Below are 19,457 nucleotides of genomic sequence, written 5' to 3' on the forward strand. Positions count from 1 at the left end.
GAAGTTGTCTGGTCGGTTACAGCAGGTGTATGTGAAACACAGTTCATTGTTGGATGGTTTTACCGGCAAAAAGATTCTGTAGTTCCAGTTACAGTCATTCAAATATTATCTACGGGCAGTATCAGTTAAATAACCAGATCATCCAATACTACTTGGAGGCGACTTGAACCTACAGAGCCGGCCAGAGTTGCCGGGCGGTTCTAGACGCTACAGTCCGGAACCGCGCGACCGCTACGATCGCAGGTTACAATCCTGCTTCGGGCATAGATGTTTGTGATGTCCTTAGGTTAGTTAGGTTTTAGTAGTTCTAAGTTCTAGGGAACTGATGACCTCAGAAATTAAATCCCACAGTGTTCAGAGCGATTTGAGCCATTTTTGAACATACAGAGTATAGTCTGGGATGTCTATGGACTCATTGAGGTGAGTGCAGACAGACACTCGTGCAGTATACTGCTGAACACATTTTCTAAACCTGCCTTGAACAGAAAAGACCCATTGTGGTTTAATAACGAATTTCGGAAGATGCTCAGAAAGCAGAGGCAGTTGCACTCACGGTTCAAAAGAGAACTCGCAAATGACGACAAGAAAAGGTTAATAGATCTTCGTGCGTCTGTGAAATGATCTATGCGCAAATCATACAACAACTATCACCATCACACGTAAGCAAAAGATCTGGCAGAGATCCCGAGAAAATTATGATCGTATGTAAAATCACTAAGAGGCTCTAAGGTTTCCAATCAGTCCCTTGTTGGCTATCCTGATTTGGCAGTTCAAGACAGCAAAATGAAAGCCCAAGTTTTAAATTTGATGTACAGGAAATCGTTCACGCAGGAGAATCTTACAAGCATACCGTCATTTGACCATGGGACAGACTCTCGTATAGACGACATGGCAATAAGCATCCCTGGCGTAGACAAACAACTGAAAGATTTGAAGGCAAATAAATTAGCAAAATTCAAATAGCTCTGAGCACTACGGGACTTAACTTCTGATGTCATCAGTCCCCTAGAACTTACAACTACTTAAACCTAACTAACCTAAGGACATCACACACATCCATGTCCGAGGCAGGATTCGAACCTGCGACCATAGCGGTCGCGCGGTTCCAGATTGTAGCGCCTAGAACCGCTCGTCATCCCGGCCGGAAATAAATTAGAAGGTCCGGATGGAATCACAAGAAAGTTTTACAAGGAATATTCGACTGCATTGGCCGCATACCTAGCTTGCATTTATCGTGAATCTCTCGCGCAGAACAAAGTTCCAACCGACAGGAAAACGGGGTAAACTCCACAACGAAACTTTGTCTCGAAACCTGGCAGAAAATCCAAAGAGATTCTGGTCGTATGTCAAGCATGTTAGCGGCAAGAAAGAATCAATGTCTTCTCTGTGCGATAGCAATGGAGATACTATCGAAGATAGTGCTGCCAAAGCAGAGTTACTAAACACAGCCTTCCGAAATGCCTTCACAAAAGAAGACGAAGTAAACATTCCAGAATCCGAATCGAGAACAGCTGCCAACATGAGTAACGTAGAAGTAAATATCTTCGGACTAGTGAAGCAACTCAAATCACTCAATAAAAGCAAGTCTTCTGGTCCAGACTGTATACCAATTAGGTTCCTTTCGGAGTATGCTGATGCATTAGCTCCATACTCAACAATCATATACAACCGTTCGCTCGACAAAAGATCCGTACCCAAAGACTGGAAAGTTGCACAGGTCACACCAATATTCCAGAAAAGTAATAGGAGTAATCCACTAAATTACAGGCCCGTATCGTTAACGTCGATATGCAGCAGGATTTTAGAACATATATTGTGTTCCAACATTATGAATTAAATCGAAGGCAACGGTCGTTTGGTACACAGTGAACATGGGTTTAGAAAACATCGTTCCTGTGAAACACAACTAGCTCTTTATTAACATGCAGTGCTGAGTGCTACTGACAAGGAATTTCAGATCGATTCCGTATTCCTGGATTTCCGGAAGGCTTTTGACACTGCACGACATAAGCGACTCGTAGTGAAATTGCATGCTAATGGAATGTCGTCTCAGTTATGTGACTGGATTTGCAACTTCCTGTCAAAGAGGTCACAGTGCGTAGTAATTGACGGAAAGTCATCGAGTAAAACAAAAGTGATATCTGGCGTTCCCAAAGGTAGTGATATAGGCCCTTTACTTTTCTTTATCTATTTAAACGATTTGGGAGACAATATGAGCAGCCGTCTTCAGTTGTTAACAGATGATGCTGTCATTTATCGACTAATAAAGTAATCAGAAGATCAAAACATACTGCAAAACGATTTAGAAGAAATATCTGAGTGATGCGAAAAGTGGCGGTCGACCCTAAATAACGGAAAGTGCGAGGTCATCCACGTGAGTGCTAAAAGGAACTCGTTAATCTTCGGTTACACGATAAATCTGTCTAATATAAAAGCCGTAAATTCGACTAAAAGCCTAGGTATTACAATTACGAACAACTTAAATTGGAAAGAACACATAGAAAAAGTTGTGAAGAAGGCTAAACAAAGACTGCGATTTATTGGCGGGACACTTGGAAAATGTAACAGATCTACTAACAAGGGAACCTCCCCATCGCACCGCCCTCAGATTTAGTTATAAGTTGGCACAGTGGATAGGCCTTGATAAACTGAACACAGATCAATTGAGAAAACAGGAAGAAGTTGTGTGGAACTGTGAAGAAATAAGCAAAATATACAAACTTATAACACTGCAACTGCGTATTTACGTAGCTTATACTATGAAATACCAAGTTTGGTTTATTACGTAGTATGCCGCAACAGAACAAATAGTCCTGTCACGGAAAAGCCACGTATAACACTCCTGTCTGCTACTGCTACACCATAACCTTAATGTAGGAGTCAGTTTGCAAAACAGAATTATTTTGTTATAGCAATTACGGTATAAAGCAGCAGAGCAGTGTTACCCTCTGAGAGGAATTTTGTTGTTTGACCGTGTTGTACCTAACGGAGGTGGCTTATCGGAAGTGAAAGTCAGAATTACGTAAATATTCGAAAAGTAACAAACATTATTTTGCTTATCTGCACTGTTTAATTGATAAAGAAAACGGTCGCCAGCCTAACTAGGCAAGAGAATGATTAACATTCTCATTCAAGAAAATAGTTATTAGTAACTCTAATGGGTAAACACAACCTATACTTGACCACAAGCGAGTGCAATGAACTCTGACACACTCATATGTTTACGGTAAGAGTGAAGTTAACAGTTGGAGCAACACAAACTATTTTCAACATTATAACAGATACAGAAAAACACTATCACTTTCAGGGCTTACACAAACTGAGTGGTCTTTATACAGTTAATATGCATTCAAGAGAGACAAACACTTAGTAATTATGAACATATAGTTTCCTACTATGCAGTTTTCCACTTTTACTACCTCGAAACACAATGTTAACAAAATTGCAAGAAACTGACTCACCTTTTTGAATTTACTACAGATATCAAGGTGATCATTAGCTAAGCAAAACTTTAGAAGCCTCAACCTTAACAACTTTCAATTTTGCAGTTGGCAACAGCACTTTAATAAGCTGTTTTAATAGGAAAATTATTTTCAGCAAACAACATTTACTTTAGCTCACTCTCTTGCCACATTAACTTTAACTTTCTTTTTACTAAGTTCAAGAGGCATTAATTAGAAAACTGGGTTTTAACGTACTTTCAGTAAGGACACTCGGTAATCACTTTAGTTCAAACGGAGAGGACCCTGAGAGGTGTTATGATGAGGAGAAAAGACAAGGTAGGTACATAAATTCAGATATAAATTACCTTATATGTCAGCACACTAACACATCCAGTAAACTGATCCTTCACTGTACATCATTACAGTATTACGTTACAGTGATTGCGCAATGTGGTGGCAACTGCATGTTGATAGGTGGAATTGCAGACTAAACTGCTGGACTCTGTCATTTCTTGGTGTCGACGACAGATACAAATTCCAGAATTGTTCCAGCTATTTATCCATCCATCCGAGGCATTGGAAAGTAACAGGAAAAGTCGCTCTAGAAACCAGCACAATATGCATCTTTTACATGGCAGTGCCCGGACTCGTAGCTCGTCCCCGACTCGTTGCTCGTCCCCGACTGGTTGCTCGTCCCCGACTGACTATCAGTTCCACCTTTTCTACATAGGCCAACCACAATTTGCACGCGCTACACAGTTCCGTTCCCGAGGGGAACCACACTACCTCTTATACACCAAATCACTAAGATTCCTAAGTGAGGATCAGCAGTTTACATAACAGCAAACAAACGCATTGAATAACACAGAACATTTGCACATATTAACATGTCTACAAAAAAAATTATTCACACAAAATTACAATCTTATACAGTAAGCTTTGTTCCCTCCAAATGGGTCAAAGCATTTAAACGAGAGATATGCTACACAGCATACAATCAAATCATGATATCAAAGTTCTTACAAAGAAAGGAGTATACAATTTTATGTTATCGATTCAAACAAACATATTTACAGAAGCACAGCAATGTAACATTAAATGAAACAAAAGCAAAATAAATCAGTACAGCATTAGAGCTATGGTGTTACAAACTGAGTAGTCCATGGACAACATAGGCAACATCATGGAGAATATGAGCTCAGGAGCGCCGTGGTCCCGTGGTAGCGTGAGCAGCTGCAGAATGAGAGGTCCTTGGTTTAAGTCTTCCCTCGAGTGAAAATTTTACTTTCTTTATTTTTGCGTAGTTATTATCCGTCCGTTCGTTCATTGACGGCTCTGTTCACTGTAATAAGTTTAGTGTCTGTGTTTTGCTACCGCATCGCAAAACCGTGCGATTAGTAGACGAAAGGACGTGCCTCTCCAATGGGAACCGAAAACATTTGATCGCAAGGTCATAGGTCAACCGATTCCTCCACAGGAAAACAAGTCTGATATATTCTATACGACACTGGTGACGGCATGTGCGTCACATGACAGGAATATATTGTCGACCCACCTAACGTGTACACTTGGCGAATGGGTAAAAACATTCTTCTACCTTGCCCGATTTAGGTTTTCTTGTGGATGTGATAATCACTCCCAAAAAAGTGATGAAAACATAAGAGTTTTTCACATAAACTGAAAATAAAAAATTAAACTTTTCACTCGATGGAAGAATTGAACCAAGGACCTTTCGTTCCGCAGCTGCTCACATTACCACGAGACCGCGGCGCTCCTGCGTTCCCACTGTCCTTGACGTTGCCTATCTTCCCATGAACTACTCAGTTTGTATATTTTGCTTATTTTTTCACAGTCCCACACAACTTCTTCCTGTTTTCTCAATTGATCTGTGTTCAGTTTTTCAAGGCCTATCCACTGTGTCAACTTATAACTAAATCTGAGGGGGGTGAGATGGGGAGGTTCCCTTGTAAGCAGACTGCCTACGCTAAGCTTGCCGTCCTCTGCTGCGCCGTATGGGATTCCTACCAGATAGGACTGACGGAGTACATCGAAAAAGATCAAAGAAGTGCAGCACGTTTTGTGTTATAGGGAAATATTGGAGAGAGTGTCACAGAAATGATACAGGATTTTGGCAGGACATCATTAAAAGAAAGGCGTTGTTCGTTGCGACGCAGTCTTCTCAAGAAATTCCAATATCCAACTTTCTCCTCCGAATTCGAAACTATTTTGTTGACACCGACCTACATAGGGAGGAACGATCACCACGTTAAAATAAGGGAAATCAGTGCTTGTACGGAAAGTGGCTGCTACAAGTGTTCAAAAAGTGTTAAAAGAGATGTGTGATAGAACCGCTGTTGTTCTGTATGTACATAATGACTTGGTGAACAGAGTGGGCAGCAATCTGCGGTTTTGTTTGCCGATGATGCTCTGCTCTACGATAAGACGTCAAAGTTGAGTAACTGTAGGAAGATACAAGACGACTTATACAAAATTTCTAATAGGTATGATAATTGGCTGCTAACTCTAGGTATGAGAAAATGTAAGTTATTTCGGATACGTATAATGCTCGGGTACAGTATTAATACTGTTTGACACATTCAAGTCCTTTAAATATATGGACGTAACGTTGCAAAGCTATATGAAATGGAACGATCATGTGAAAACTGAAGTAGGGATGGCGAATGGTCGACATCGCGTCATTGGCAGAGTTTTAGGAAGCTGTCGTTTACCTGTAAAGGAGATCGCCTGTAAGACGCTGATGCGACCTATTCTTCAGCAGTGCAAGATTGTTTGGGACCCGTTCCAGGTCGGATTGAAGGAAGACATCGAAGTAGGTCAGAGACTGGCTGCTAGAGCTGTTCAAAAGATGTTCAAATGTATGTGAAATCTTATGGGACTTAACTGCTAAGGTCATCAGTCCCTAAGCTTACACACTACCTAACCTAAGTTAACGTAAGGATAAATACACACACCCATGCCCCAGGGAGGACCCGAACCTCCGCCGGGACCAGCCGCACAGTCCATGACTGCATCGCCTTAGACCGCTCGGCTGCTAGAGCTGTTACCGGTAGGTTCGAACACCACGGAGATGCTTCGGGAATCAAATGGGAATCCCTGGAGGGAAGGCGACGTTCTTTTCGAGGAATACTAGTGAACTAATTTAGACTACCGAACGATTCAACTGCCGCCAATAATTCCTCACAAGGCGTGACTAACAGCTCCTGGATGATCATTGCTGCATCTGGACGTGTTGTAATATACACTCCTGGAAATTGAAATAAGAACACCGTGAATTCATTGTCCCAGGAAGGGGAAACTTTATTGACACATTCCTGGGGTCAGATACATCACATGATCACACTAACAGAACCACAGGCACATAGACACAGGCAACAGAGCATGCACAATGTCGGCATTAGTACAGTGTATATCCATCTTTCGCAGCAATGCAGGCTGCTATTCTCCCATGGAGACGATCGTAGAGATGCTGGATGTAGTCCTGTGGAACGGCTTGCCTTGCCATTTCCACCTGGCGCCTCAGTTGGACCAGCGTTCGTGCTGGACGTGCAGACCGCGTGAGACGACGCTTCATCCAGTCCCAAACATGCTCAATGGGGGACAGATCCGGAGATCTTGCTGGCCAGGGTAGTTGACTTACACCTTCTAGAGCACGTTGGGTGGCACGGGATACATGCGGACGTGCATTGTCCTGTTGGAACAGCAAGTTCCCTTGCCGGTCTAGGAATGGTAGAACGAAGGGTTCGATGACGGTTTGGATGTACCGTGCACTATTCAGTGTCCCCTCGACGATCACCAGTGGTGTACGGCCAGTGTAGGAGATCGCTCCCCACACCACGATGCCGGGTGTTGGCCCTGTGTGCCTCGGTCGTATGCAGTCCTGATTGTGGCGCTCACCTGCACGGCGCCAAACACGCATACGACCATCATTGGCACCAAGGCAGAAGCGACTCTCACCGCTGAAGACGACACGTCTCCATTCGTCCCTCCATTCACGCCTGTCGCGACACCACTGGAGGCGGGCTGCACGATGTTGGGGCGTGAGCGGAAGACGGCCTAACGGTGTGCGGGACCGTAGCCCAGCTTCATGGAGACGGTTGCGAACGGTCCTCGCCGATACCCCAGGTATCCCTAATTTGCAGGGAAGTGGCGGTGCGGTCCCCTACGGCACTGCGTAGGATCCTACGGTCTTGGCGTGCATCCGTGCGTCGCTGCGTTCCGGTCCCAGGTCGACGGGCACGTGCACCTTCCGCCGACCACTGGCGACAACATCGATGTACTGTGGAGACCTCACGCCCCACGTGTTGAGCAATTCGGCGGTACTTCCACCCGGCCTCCCGCATGCCCACTATACGCCCTCGCTCAAAGTCCGTCAACTGCACATACGGTTCACGTCCACGCTGTCGCGGCGTGCTACCAGTGTTAAAGACTGCGATGGAGCTCCGTATGCCACGGCAAACTGGCTGACACTGACGGCGGCGGTGCACAAATGCTGCGCAGCTAGCGCCATTCGGCGGCCAACACCGCGGTTCCTGGTGTGTCCGCTGTGCCATGCGTGTGATCATTGCTTGTACAGCCCTCTCGCAGTGTCCGGAGCAAGTATGGTGGGTCTGACACACCGGTGTCAATGTGTTCTTTTTTCCATTTCCAGGAGTGTAATTCCACTACGCATAGCACTTGTGCTCTATGATGGTATTTAAGTCGGCGGAATGGGCAGAGGCCGAAATTCTCCAGTTCCAACAGCTCCTCCACCTGCGCAGTTTCATGCAATAGTGCCACAGTAATGTTAACGAATGAGCGTACTCTGTTCAAAGAGTTGGAAGTCAGTACGCTACTAGAACATTAGGGTTCCTGACATCATAAGACCAATCCCGGAACGATCACGTTCGAGAATGTTCCTGTCTGCATTATGTGTTACCACCTCTCGCTATATGAGGTTACGTACAGAGCGTTGTAGAACATGATCGTCTTGATAGTCCAGGTAATATGTTGTGGGGAGGTGTAATGTTGCAAGGGTATACTCACCTTCAAATCCTTGAACGCGGGTGTGTCTTTTTCAGTGGTGCATTCGGCACTGACTTCATTTTTATTGATGACAATGCGCGACCGCGTAGAACTGTGCTGATGCAGGAGGTCTTTTAACGAGAGGATTTCGGCGATTGGAGTGGCCTGACGGTTCTGTAAACGTAGTTCCCACGGAGCAGGCGTGTTGTGTTGGGGAGGCGTAATGTAGCGCGTCCACACGCAGGAACGGCCGTGCTGCACTTGTCAACGGTGCTGGTAGAGGAATGGTTCGCCCTACCAACAGAACTCCTTACCAGCCGTATGGCCGGCGTTGTAACGTATTCCAGAGCATGCAATGCCATCTGTGGTGATCACCGTCTTTTGTACCGTCTTTTGTAACGTCCAGGGGATCATCCTAAATCGCGGTGACTTCAGTGTGATTATTGTCATTGAATAAAGGAGTCATTTCAGTTCATGTCATTGTGTATTTCTTTCCACCATCTTTTGTACTATATTGTAGCAATTCTTTCTATGTGTGATTTACGTTCCATCGAGCTACGCTACTTGCCAGGGGCACATCATTCGAAAGTTACCTTCGTCCATACGTTTTTCACACCGGTGAAAGTGTCGCTTATAAACAGAAACTGTATTGAATAACTGGTGCCAGAATCAGAATATTTTTGCATGTAAAACGATTGCAATGTATTTCATTTACATTCAGGCTGCTGGTTCACATAATCCCCTTAAATTATTAACATACTTTCATACTCCGATTATATTGTAACTAATAAATGTAATCAACATTTAACTTCAGAGCGTGGTGAGCAGCTAAATTCATCACAACAAGATCGACTTCCTGAATCAACGCCCCTGATACCTGTTGCTACGAGCAAAAACAATTCCACTTCCTTTTCTGCCACCTTCATTTCTGTCTACTTTGAGGCCCTCTTTTATTACCCTAATACTTATACACGATATTCTCATTCATAAATGGGTCATTTGTTTTCAATAAAAGTACATTCGTCATATTTTCGCCCAAAACATCTTCCAATACCCTATACTTAAAATTTTTCACAACTTTGTGACGAAAAACGGAACCATTGCATCCACTTTCTAAAAATACTTATGTCAGTGCCATAAATAGTTTCGACGTATCACGCCCATCTTCATGTGGCTTACGTTTCCGACTATAATAATGTTTTAGTCAACAGCTTGTCGTACTCTCTTGCATTTGCACAGGAACACTTTAATCTCTGGAGCCACTTTATATGTTATCCCGATAATGAAACTTTCCTAGTCTGACTGCATCTGATACGATTTGAATGCCACAGCGATTGTTTTAGATTACACTATCGGATCAAAAGTATTCAGACTCCTAGTAGTCTTCGTCAACGTGAAATTTTCCTCCACTTTTACGTACTTTACGTACGTACTTTAAGTACGTAGCACGTACTTTTACGTACTGGAGAATGCTCTTAAATATGTTCGTAACCTTCCGCGTTTAGTGTTGCCTTAAGCGCAACAAGGGGATCTCACTCTTACCACACAAAACACCCATAACGCCATTTTATCATTACTTTACCGCTAACAACAGACGTCGAAGTAGGTTACGGACTCCAGGCCTTCGACGATTCTAAACCTTTCCACCTGATTACAACAGGATGCAGCATGATTCATCATCCCATTTCGCTCATTTCGTCATCCACTGGCCAATGGCATCGCTATTTACATCATTTCAAGCGTCGCTTGACTACAGACATATGCGGTTACGAGAAGCTCTTCGATCATTTTACCATATTCTATTCATCTACGCACGCATAGCCATTGTGCTGTCTGAACTCCGGTAGCACTTTCTTTCCGCTGATTATAAGCGAGTAGTTACAGTCACCTTCCGCATGGCTAAGCGGTGTCTTTCAACCAGTTACCAAGCCGTGCCTGGTCTTGGTAATGCAGTGGCTGTTAATTTGCGATTCCAATTCTCATTCACGTTACCAAAAGTCAGCCTGGGCAGCTTTAGAACAGTTGAAATGTGTCTGATGAATTTGTTACTCAGCTGACATGCAACGACCACCCCATATTCGATACCACGGGGCTCTCCTGACTATCGCGTTCTGCTGTTATTTGTTTATTTAACATAATCTAATTAGCGGACCAGCATTTCACCCACACAGTACTTTTCTTGGTATCAGAACTACTTAAGAAATACCTATTTTCGTATGACAAATAGCATGGGTGTCTATAACGGTAACAGGAGTAAATGATACTGGCTATGAACTAATAGGGTTAATTCTGCCAGTAGCTGTAGTATTGCTGCTGCTTTTACTAGAAGTAACAATAGTAATAATAATAATAATAAAGCCTCTCTATCTACACTACTGGCCATTAAAATTCCTACACCAAGAGGAAATGCAGATGATAGAAGGGGATTCATTCGACAAATATATTTTACAAGAACCTAGATGTGATTACATTTTCACGCAGTTTGGTTAGATAGATCCTGATAAATCAGTACCCAGAACATCCACATCTGGTCGTAATAGCGCCCATGATACGCCTGGGCATTGAGTCAAACAGAGCTTGGATGGCGTACACGGGTACAGCTGCCCATGCAGCTTCAACACGATACCACAGTTTATCAAGAGTAGTGAATGGCGTGTTGCGACGAGCCAGTTGCTTGGCCACCATTGACCAGACGTTTTTAGTTGGTGAGGGATCTGGAGAATGTGCTGGCCAGGGCAGCAGTCGAACATTTTCTGTATCCAGAAAGGTCCGTACAGGACCTGCAACATGCGGTCGTGCATTATCCTGCTGAAATGTAGGGTTTCGCATGGATCGAATAAAGGGTAGAGCTACGGGTCGTAACACATCTGAAATGTAACGTCCAATGTTCAAAGTGCCGTCAGTGCGAACAAGAGGTGTCTGAGACGTGTAACCAGTGGCACCCCATACCATCACTCCGGTTGATACGCCAGTATGGCGATGACGAATACACGCTTCCAATGTGCGTTCACCGCGATGTCGCCAATCACGGATGCGCCCATCATGATGCTGTAAACAGAACCTGGATTCATCCGAAAAAATTTCATTTTGCCATTCATGCACCCAGGTTCGACGTTGAGAACACCGTCGCAGGTGCTCCTGTCTGTGATGCAGCGTGAAGGGTAACCGCAGCCATGGTTTCCGAGCTGATAGTCCATGCTGATGCAAACGTCGTCGAACTGTTCGTGCAGATGGTTGTTGTCTTGCAAACGTCCCCATCTTTTGACTCAGGGATCGAGACGTGGCTGCACGATCCGTTACAGCCATGCGGATAAGATGCCTGTCATCTCGACTGCTAGTGATACGAGGCCGTTGGGATCCAGCACGGCGTTCCGTATTAAACTCCTGAACCCACCGATTCCATATTCTGCTAACAGTCATTGGATTTCGACTAACGCTAGCAGCAATGTCGCGATACGATAAACCGCAATCGCGATATGCTACAATCCGTCCGTTATCAAAGTCGGAAACGTAATGGTACGCATTTCTCCTCCTAACACGAGGCATCACAACAACGTTTCACCAGGCAACGCCGGTCAACTGCTGTTTGTGTAAGAGAAATAGGTTGGAAACTTTCCCCATGTCAGCACGTAGTAGGTGTCACCACCGGCGCCGATCATGTGTGAATGCTCTGAGAAGCTAATCATTTGCATATCACAGCATCTTCTCCCTGTCGGGTAATTTCGCGTCTGCAGCACGTCATCTTCGTGGTGTAGCAGTTTTAATGGCCATTAGTGTACTGAAAACACTGTACCCTGCATCTACTTTTGTGCTGGTGACTTCGCCTCTATTGAGATTTATCACTAAAGTCTGCATAAGGTAGGAGTGCCCGAATACTTTAGTTCAGGTAGAGTATGCTGTTTTCGGTAATATACAGACGAGTGACTACTCCGGCAGGTGTCGCCGTCTGAGCTGGAGGCGTGGCTGCTTGGACATCCGCAGGTGACGGAGGCGGTGGTGCTGGGCCTGCCGCATGACGAAGACCAGGAGCACCCAGCGGCTTTCGTCGTACTGGCCCAGGGTGCCACCGTCACACCCGACGAACTGAAGCAACTGGTCCAAGGTGAGGCCATCCCTCTGGATCAAATATGCGCCCGATACTGCAGAATAATAGTTCTTAGAAACAGTACTATACATGATGTCGCAGAAATGTTTTGACAGACTTCGAGGGGTCGTAGATGGTGTCCTGAAGAACAAACCGAGGATAGGAAGCCGTGTCCAGTAGCGTCATTGACGATGGTACAGAGTGTCGAAGTTACAGGCGCCAGAACCTGCCACTAGGCCACCCCTTCGACAGCAAACGTGACTTCGTACGCTGACGGAATGTAGATGGAACATCTCGATGTGCTGTTTGTTAACACTGACCGCCACAGATTGCCACCTTCGCCGGTTAAGAAGGTGGTGCTAGCTGCTGCGTAGAAAGCCTTGTCTCCTACGCATGCCACGCTCTGTTACCTTGGTGGATGACTGTTTCAGACATGGTTTCCATCCGCAATTCATTTTTCTCCTGTATAACTAAAAACTACTGTGATTTTACAGGATCCCAGGAGAAAAATAAACTGCAGATGGAAACCTTTGTCTTAAACTGTCACCCACCGAGGCAACAGAGCATGGCATATAGGAGACAAGGCCTTTATACACAGCATCTAGCTCCACTGGTGATCACGGCAATCAGTCCCGATCTCTGAATAGTGAATGACATTGCGAGATGTTCGTCACTATACAAAGTCACATTTGCTGCCGAACGGATAGCCTAGTGGCAGGCGCCAGCGTGTATAACTTCGACGCTCTGTAGCGTCCTTGGATTACGTTTCCGGTCACGGTTTCTTATCCTCAGTCTGTTCCGCAAGACACTCACTACAACCGCTAGAAGTTTGTCAGAACAATTCAGGTTCACCTGTAGGTGGTTAAAACTGGAAATAACATGAGTTTAATTTTATACCTTGTCCCACACTTATTTATTCATGTCAAATAAATAAAAGAATTATAGGCTGCAAGATCGAGCCACAAGGCGCAAGCGGTGGGCAGGTAACGTTGCATTGAGCCACAAATTGTATAAAATGATCTTCTACATGAGGCCGCGCATTTTGATGATGAAGCCGCCACCCAGTCTGAGGAAGTTCTGGTCATTTCCTTGCAGTATGCTTCCACATTTTACCCAGTACTGAAATGTGTCATACTACGGTGATAGTAGTGTGAGGAAGAACTGTATGCTGGTAAATCATTCTGTGACATAGTCAATAATAACCGCTTGGCTGTTTTTGCAAATAATTCATTGAATGACTTGTTTAGAAACCTAGAAGCCACATCATCGGGTTTCATATGGCGCATCATGACAATAAAATTCAAAATCGACGGGACCGAACGTGCCTTGTCTAAGACTAAATTCTATAAAACTGGTCGTCAAATAAATTGTGTACATGAGCAGCCAAGTGGCTACTATTCTAGTTGTATAATTGTGGCAGCCGTTGTCCGGTACACAAGACAGTGCGTAACATTCCATGATAGTAAAAAAAATGTTACCATTATCACTTGCATGCGGAACAACTTTCGCCTTGTTTGCTAGTGCAAATACTGGTGATTTACGCACTGTGCTGGCTCGTTTACCTTCAGGAGCATAATGATTTAGCCATGACTCATTATTGCTAGTAGAAACTCATCCTCTCCATCAGCAAAGACACGCAGCACCTGTCGCGTCATCCTCATTGTTTGCTATGCGAAATACGAAGAGCGTCTACAAAATAAAGCATTACTACCAACCTACTGATACGAGAGTGCATCCGCCTATGGACATCATGCATAAACACCGCCTTTTTTCAAATAGTTATAATACAGATAGGAAACTATCGAGGAAGCTACAGGAAAGAGTCATTCTCTGTCTTTGATGATCAGTCTCCGTACATAAAGTACGTACAAGATAGTACGTGGTATGAAAAAATTTACAAAAATAATGCGCGAACGTAACATCTTTACTCAAAACAAACTCCTTTAGAAACTATAAACTTTAGGACACATTAGAAAAATTGGTGGAGAAAATTAACAGTCTATTAGGAACAGACCCAAGAATTGATGTCATATGTATTTGAAAGTTTGAATAAATATAGTGCACATTGCCACGCCTTCAATGACAGTAACTGCCCGCCATACAAGAGATCGAATTAGCAGCCAGTGGTCTTATTTCATGTGTGTTAAGAGTCTGTGATACACGTTAGCGAAATATTCGGCAATTCTCGCATATAAAGCCTTCTCCTCGTCAGTTAATATGCCTAACTGAAGCAGGAAACGGGACTTCCATCTACTCAAATCGTTGTAAACGCTGAAGTTGGCCCTGCCCTGGAAAATCCCCTTAGTTTGTCTGATATCACATCTCGCAAATTTTGTATCGGCGCCTCTGTCTGCCATGCTTGATGGGTGTTGTGAGTTAATACTGATTGTTTGAGTTAGAATTTAATGATTTATGAACTACTCCTGGACGTTTATACCAAAATATGAATTCTATACACTGCTACATCGCTCTATTACTCGAGCCTCCACAGTCAGTACAGCTGACTGTTCGCAGAGGGAAATATTTTATGGCCGACTGCTTTTGAAACTACGTGACACCTGCATGTCCGTAAGTTCTTGTGACTGGAGTAGGCTTCCATAGAATTCTTTTCTGTCGTGGTCCGTGTGATACCGCATAATGTTGAACAGACAGTTTGGTCATTTTTGTAGTAGCACTACACTCTGGTTGATCAATTTATATCGTAACATGATGTACAATCCAGAAGAAATTTATGAAAATATACTGTATATATCAGCATGTTTGTCTGCGCACTCATTGTGTCTTACGTACTTCATCTTACGTTGGACTTAAAAAAGAAATATTCGGAAAATAACATCCAATCGGTCGCGAAATGAAAACCACTGTGAAAATCGAAAACGTCTCATTTGCAAAAGTTTGCCACACCTCCAGATACTTCACTATATAGTCGACGCTCCGACTTGGAAATTTATCATAGGGTTGTACCAACATTCCGTCACTTCTCTACGCTGGTCTGCAGTTCGTTGTCTGTGCCAAAATCCGGCTTCACAGTCTACTAACGTCAGAGGGAGCCAAATGTGGGCTGTATGTTGTAGGGTCGAACTCTCCCCATCAAAGACGTTGCAGTGGAGTCCTCATTACCTTTTCTCAGTGCTGCTGAGAACTGTCATGAAGAAGGAAATGCATGACACGCATGAAATCAGGCGAAACCTCGCAGCGGGCATTCATAATTGGCGGAAGACAGGATTTCCCTACTCGTCTTTACGTTCTCACTGTGCTGCGCTCAGAATTGAAAAGAGCGACGTGACGTGCTGGTTAGAAATACTGGAGTCACTGCCCGACAGATCTGTGCAAAGCTTCATCCGATTTTCACTGTCGTTTCCGTTAGGCGACGTATTGGACCTTACGCTCAGAATAATCCCCGTATTACACATTTTAAATAGAAATATCACGAAAGCCAAGATGAAATGGCTGCAGGAGAAGTGTAAAGGCGTAGAAAAAGAAATGGTAGTGGGAAAGACTGATTAATTATTTAGAAAAATCAGAACAATCTTCAGTGAAAACAAGACCAAGGACAAATTCAAGAAAAACAATTAATATCTACTGCACAAATAGCTCTCCACAATCACTGAACAAAATCTGGACTGCTCTTACATTTACGACGAAAGAATAAACATAGAATTCAGAACATCGTTTTGTACCCGAAAAATTAAAACTCAAATAAATTAAACAAGAATATTAAACAGATTAGTGAAAGGCACGTATTTAAAAAGGTAGTTAAAAGTTAGTGTTAAGGAATACATTCTATAAAATGAAGGATTACTTAGGTAACACAGAGAATGAGTTTGGCAAAAAAATTTAACAAAAATAAGTAAAATTAATAACGGTAGTAAGGCACCAGTTATTTCACGTAATAGTCTCACAATTTTATTTTACTTCATTTTGTTTTATTTCAGTTTATTTATTTATTTGTTTTTGATAAATCTGAATCCCACAGATAGGCAATGTACAATACTAACGTATTATATTTTTTCTTGGATCAACACCTCACTCGTTATAGAAGGATGCTGGCTCTGATTTCTAGCAAAGAGAAACCAAAATACGAACCAGTAGTTGCCATTGTGATTAGCTGATACTATGTATAGTGTTAAATTATATATATTAAATCTTATATATGAAATCATTGGGAGGAGTGACAACCAAACGAATATTCAATTTAGTTTTAACGTCTCTGGGTGTGTAGGTACAGAATAAGACTTTGGGGAAAATATCTCCACATAGTGGAAAGGTAATAGGGGCAAATAAGTGCCGAAACTACTGCATAATCAGCTAACAGTTAATGCATCCGCATGTCTAACAAAAATAATATTCAGAAGAATGGAAAGATAATAGAAAATTTTTTAGACGATACGTTTGGGTTTAGAAACGCTAAAGGCACCAGAGGGGCAGTCCTGATCCTGCACTTGATATTGGAAGCAAGACTTTAGAAAAATCAGAATACTCTCATGGGAGCTGCCGAACTATAAAAAACGTTCGACAACGTAATGCGCTGCTAAATGCTGAAGTTCTCAGGAAAATAGATGCAAGACGTGCCCGGATTAAAAAGGGTGTAAGACAGGGAAGTTCCTGTCTATCAATGTATACATCGAGGAGGTAATGAAGGAAATAAAAGAAATATCCTTGGGTGGGAGTTAAATTCATGGTGAAATGATATCAACAATGTGTTTTGCTGATGACATTGCTATCCTCAGGAAAATATGGAGGAATTGGAGATTCTGTTGAATGGTACGAATAGTCTAATGTACATACTTTACAGACTGCGAGCAAACAGCAGAATGATGACACAAATGAATAGCAGCAGGAACGGATTAGCGGTAAAATTCACACCAAAAAAATATTCAAATATGTGTGAAATCTTATGGGACTTAACTGCTAAGGTCATCAGTCCCTAAGCTTACACACTACTTAACCTAAATTACCCTAAGGACAAACACACACACCCATGTCCGAGGGAGGACTCGAACCTCCGCCGGGACCAGCCGCACAGTCCACGACTGTAGCGCCTTAGACCGCTCGGCAAAATTCACATCAAACTTGGAGACTACGGAATACACGAAATTAAAGCTTTCTGATAACTCAGAAGCAAAATAACATACGATGGACGGTGCAGAGGCAAAGAGGGTATTCCTGATCAAAAAGACTCTACTAAAAACTTATCAAATATCAGCATTAAGCTGAAAAGGAAATTTCTGAGACCGTACCTTTGGATCACAGTTTTGCATGAGAGTGTGTTAGACTGTGAGAAAACCGGGAAAGAAGAGAATTTAGTCGTTTGCAATAGGGTGGTATTAATGTTAAATTTAGGTGGGTTTTTAAGAAATGGGGAGATTATCCTTATTATCGTTGATGAGAGCAAAATGTGGAAAGCATTAACCAGGAAGAGGAACAAGATTCCGCAAGACCGCTACGGTCGCAGGTTCGAATCCTGCCTCGGGCATGGATGTTTGTGATGTCCTTAGGTTAGTTAGGTTTAACTAGTTCTAAGTTCTAGGGGACTAATGACCTCAGTAGTTGAGTCCCATAGTGCTCAGAGCCATTTGAACCATTTTTAGGAACAAGATTATAACGATTGTGTTAAGATGTCAAGGAAAAATCTTCCATTGTACTTGAAGCAGCAAAATACGGCAAAAAGAGTAGAGAAAAACAGATTTAAATGTATCCTACAGCCGGCCGCTGTGGACGAGCGGTTCTAGGCGCTTTAGTCTGGAACCGCGCGACCGATATGGTCGCGGGTTCGAATCCTGCCTCGGGCATGGATGTGTGTGATGTTCTTAGGTTAGATATTTTTAAGTAGTTTTGAGTTCTAGGGGACTGATGACCTCAGATATTAAGAACCATAGTGCTCAGAGCCATTTGAATCATTATATCCTACAGGTAACTGAAGAATAAGTGTGTCAGTGTTACTCTGCTCTAATGTGGTTGGTACAACGGAGTGATTCGTGGCGGGATGCATGAAACCAATGAGCAGACCAATGAAGAAAAAATACTCAGGGCGGGTTAGTACTTTGAATTTTAGTTGTATTGATTTCACTACTGCTATCTACTCTTATGCTGATTTAACTCAACATACAACAGGTTTTCATCACTGCCACAAGAAGGGATGCTTATTTTACAAGAGCATTGTAATGTGTCTAGTGTAAGCTAAACCACAGTAGCCATCGCAGTGAAGAAGAGACTCTGGTATGTTTTTCATTTCAGAGAAAGCGTGTGGCAGTGAGGAGAAGCTACTGCGTGGGGGCGTGTTCGTAGTGGATTCCATCCCTCGCCTGCCTACGGGCAAAGTGAGCAGAGGTCAGCTGCGAAGCAGTCTTGAGGAGAGAATCACAAAGGAGGTGTAGCCACTTTTAAAGCTTAGCAACTGCCTTCTCCTAGTGTTTACTGCAATCCACACACTACGTTACATTACTATGTTAATACCTATTTACCTGTATCATTTACAGCGTTCTTTGTATGGTGGTAAACCCTATATCCCAAATAAACTCAAAATGCCTTTGTTAATAAGAAATGTATCAAAACTGTATAAGAAAATACTTTCTAAAATATTCTAATTGGACATAGGGAGAAATTGCATATTAATTTGTTAGTTACGCATTTTTTTTCGTAACAATTAGGGGATAAGCTAAGAAAGGTCCCAAGCAGAATATTGTGTTTTAGACTATGTGGATTCTGGAACTATACCATCACAAGACATGTCGCAGCTTACTTGTGACTTATCTTTTTTTCATTTCTCTTCAGCTGAGAGCCATCTTCTAACCACAGTATTTTAATCTGTGCAGGTGGCTAGGTTATTGTCAACAGTTAGAAGATGATACAGTGAATGCTTTTACGACCAGATGTTTCGGCTGCTGAGAATTCTTCCGGGTTGTATG

General features: G+C 43.1%; 1 protein-coding gene across 1 annotated transcript in view; it reads left to right on the top strand.

Annotated features, from left to right (window-relative positions):
* The window catches only part of LOC126195019 (uncharacterized), a 91,550-nt gene extending 72,478 nt beyond the window's left edge, over positions 1-19,072 (top strand). The window contains exons 7-8 of the mRNA XM_049933451.1: positions 12,402-12,567; positions 18,787-19,072. Coding sequence (XP_049789408.1) covers positions 12,402-12,567; positions 18,787-18,926 — 306 coding nt within the window. The 3' untranslated portion in view covers positions 18,927-19,072. The remainder of the gene's footprint in view (positions 1-12,401; positions 12,568-18,786) is intronic.
* Positions 19,073-19,457: the final 385 nt, after the last annotated feature.

This window comes from Schistocerca nitens, chromosome 7 (genome assembly GCF_023898315.1).
Source record: "Schistocerca nitens isolate TAMUIC-IGC-003100 chromosome 7, iqSchNite1.1, whole genome shotgun sequence".
NCBI lineage: Eukaryota > Metazoa > Arthropoda > Insecta > Orthoptera > Acrididae > Schistocerca > Schistocerca nitens.